The 2,843-nt window shown below is 32.6% G+C and overlaps 1 protein-coding gene across 1 annotated transcript; it reads left to right on the top strand.

Moving 5' to 3' along the window:
- Positions 1–1,348: 1,348 nt before the first annotated feature.
- On the top strand, positions 1,349–1,826 carry LOC106083890 (uncharacterized). Its single transcript, XM_013247184.2, has 2 exons — positions 1,349–1,498; positions 1,602–1,826. The coding sequence occupies exons 1-2, from the start codon at positions 1,349–1,351 to the stop codon at positions 1,824–1,826; spliced, it is 375 nt and encodes a 124-aa protein (XP_013102638.2).
- The last annotated feature ends 1,017 nt before the right edge of the window (positions 1,827–2,843 follow it).

The raw sequence follows: 2,843 nt of genomic DNA, 5'->3' as shown, positions 1-2,843 counted from the left end.
CACGCTCTTTCCGAATCTATTCAATTTGAAGCCCTAAGTATTAAAGAAACCAAGATATTGGCTATTTTTGGCTAAATTTGGTAATTTTTTCATATGATGCCACATTTTTCGCAATAAATGGCCCACTGTGGCCAACTGGGAAATAGTGGGCTGAAACCGTTTACAGGAAATATAATATGGACCACGCTCTTTCCGAATCAATTCAATTTGAAGCCCTAAGTATTAAAGAAACCAAGATACTGGCCATTTTTTGCTAGGATTTTCTGTATTAGGTCTTCTGTATTATAATTTTAAATTTTACATATAGATGGTGCTCTATCGGGAATTTTTATATTATATTTTATATATTTTCACATACATACTTATATGTAGGTAATAAATTAATTTGAAATTGATGAGATTTTCGATGAAGTAAAATTTTAAATATACCATGCATACGCTGCACAGAATCCAATTTTCCTTAAAGCCTGCAATACCAGTGTCTGTAATGATAGTTTGGTATAGATTTTGCCTCTCAGTTAATATACCTTGATATAGCATTTTATCTCCCATGTGTTAATATTTGTCTTTACTATTTATTTGGGATTTGTTTGGAAATTTCCCAATTTCCTACATTAATTCATATCTAATTTTCAAATACACGATGAGTCTGACTTCACACTCTGTTTTCTTCTATTTGTATGTTTAAAGGTGTGATCTGGCATTGATCGCCTAAAGTATTCGTAAACTATTGCGTAATGCATGTCCTGGATTTTGTAATGAAATCTACAAAATCCATTAAGTCTTGTCTTCCATAAATCCCAACCTATATGTCAAACTCTACTCTCGTTAATAGAGGAAATGTCCACAATTTTCTGATTAGCAAAAAATACACGCATCAATGAAATACCTCGGGGGATTTTCTTCATTTGTTCCCAAAAAATGAAGATTTTATACCTGAGATTAGTCACGACTAATTACATCCGCCCAAAGTCAAGAGCCAAAATCATTCTTGGCCAGTGGGTGGTAAAGTACAATTTCTAACAAAGCATTACCAGGAATCTCTTGGCCTTACCTGAGGTGTGCCAATTACCAAATTTCGGAAAATATGCCAATTTTAGAAATTCCCAAAGAATTATGAATGAAAGGAGAGGGGAAAAAACCTTTTACCAGCCATTGATTAAATGAGCGGGTGTTCAGGTAAAGATCTGTGAACAATGGACAAAGGCCTGGAAATTCCTAGAAGGTTTATGAATGAAATTTGTTCCTTAGGGGGAGAGTATAAAAGGCCAGTAGAAATACAAAATGTTCAACAGTTCTCAAAAAGACATTCAGCATACAAGAGATAAAAGCAAAGCAAAGTAAAACCATGGCGAATTGTAAATTTGTTGTTCTCTTATTGATGGTTGTAATACTCAAGGAGTATGCGACACAGGCTAAAGTTGTAGATTTCTCCAAGGACATCAAACTGCAGAAATATTTGAAGATACATCAATGTCGTCAAAAGTGTTATTTAAAGGTGTGTATTCAGTAAAAAAAAACAAAAACTATTTTTAATTTTTTTTAAACAATTAAACCAATGATCTTAACTAACTAATCATTCTCCTCATTTCTATTTTCAGACTCTTATGAAAACCAACACCAATGCCGTTAAGGAGAATTTAATGAATTTCAGCACTTGTCGCGGTATTCCTGATTGTTACATGTGCTACGATTACTGTCAAGTTCTGCCCAAGGCGGTTCCTGATCTGGCTCAAAAGATGTGTAGCGATCAGGTCTATTGTTCCAAGGGTTGCCGTATTGCATGTTCACAACACAAAATATTAGAGCGACCTATGGAGGAGTAGAGAGATTGGCAAACGGAGTTTTTGACTATGACAGCGTATTCATTGCATGGTCTTGGTTCAAACAACTACCCACTAAAGGTGTCGCATTGATGTTGTACAACTATGGTGCATTGGTGAAGTTGAGAAATCATCGCTTTGTTTGTTGCATTATCATGAAGCTTTGGCTGTTCATTGGGTTCATATCCCGAAGAGAACCTTAAAAGATGTTTCAGCAGTGTTCAACTTGCAACATTCATTCTTTCCAACGGAGTTTTGCGCAAGTATTTCTGTTGTGGAGAATTCTTGATATCAAAGAAGTTTCCCTTTTCTGCAATGAAATGTTTGAATAAAGAAAGTTATACTTAGCACAGAATATGGGACACTCTGACTGGCGGCGATATCGAAAGTCGGCAGCAGCCACAATCTCAATTAAGTCTTGTATATATTAACGGCTCATATATATGTAAAATTGTATTTATTTATTTTTAATTTGTATTTATTGACAAATTATTTATATTCATAATTATTTACAAACCTTTTCAACCTAACCTATAAAAATAAAATAAAATTATTGACAAAATTATTTCGAACGTTTTAACTATTCTTTGTTCAAGACAATCCGGCAAAATTTTCAGCAAACAAAAACAATTGTCAAATTTTTAGTAATTAGGAAAACAATTTATGTGTATAACCAAAAAAATTTGGTAAGATTTTTTTAGAAAGAAATTTGTAGAAATATTCAAATAAGCGGAAAATTTTGACAAAATTTCTAATAGAAAAGAATTTTTGACTAAATTTTTTCAATAAAGGAAATTTTTTAAATTTTCATTAATGAAGACTTGACTAAAAATCCCATAAAAATAAAATTTTGCCAAATTTTACTTAAATACAAATTCTACAAAAAATTTTCTATATTTACAATTTTTGCCTGTTGGGGCGAAGATCATTAAATCTTACAATTTTTGTTTGTTTCTCTTTCGAGAAGAGCTCAATGATCGGAGATTTTTCTTCGCAAATGGAAAAGGAAAGCCAGGGATC

The sequence above is a fragment of the Stomoxys calcitrans genome, chromosome 4, assembly GCF_963082655.1.
Source record: "Stomoxys calcitrans chromosome 4, idStoCalc2.1, whole genome shotgun sequence".
In the NCBI taxonomy this organism is placed as follows: Eukaryota; Metazoa; Arthropoda; class Insecta; order Diptera; family Muscidae; genus Stomoxys; species Stomoxys calcitrans.
This window is presented reverse-complemented; position numbering and strand designations above follow the sequence as displayed.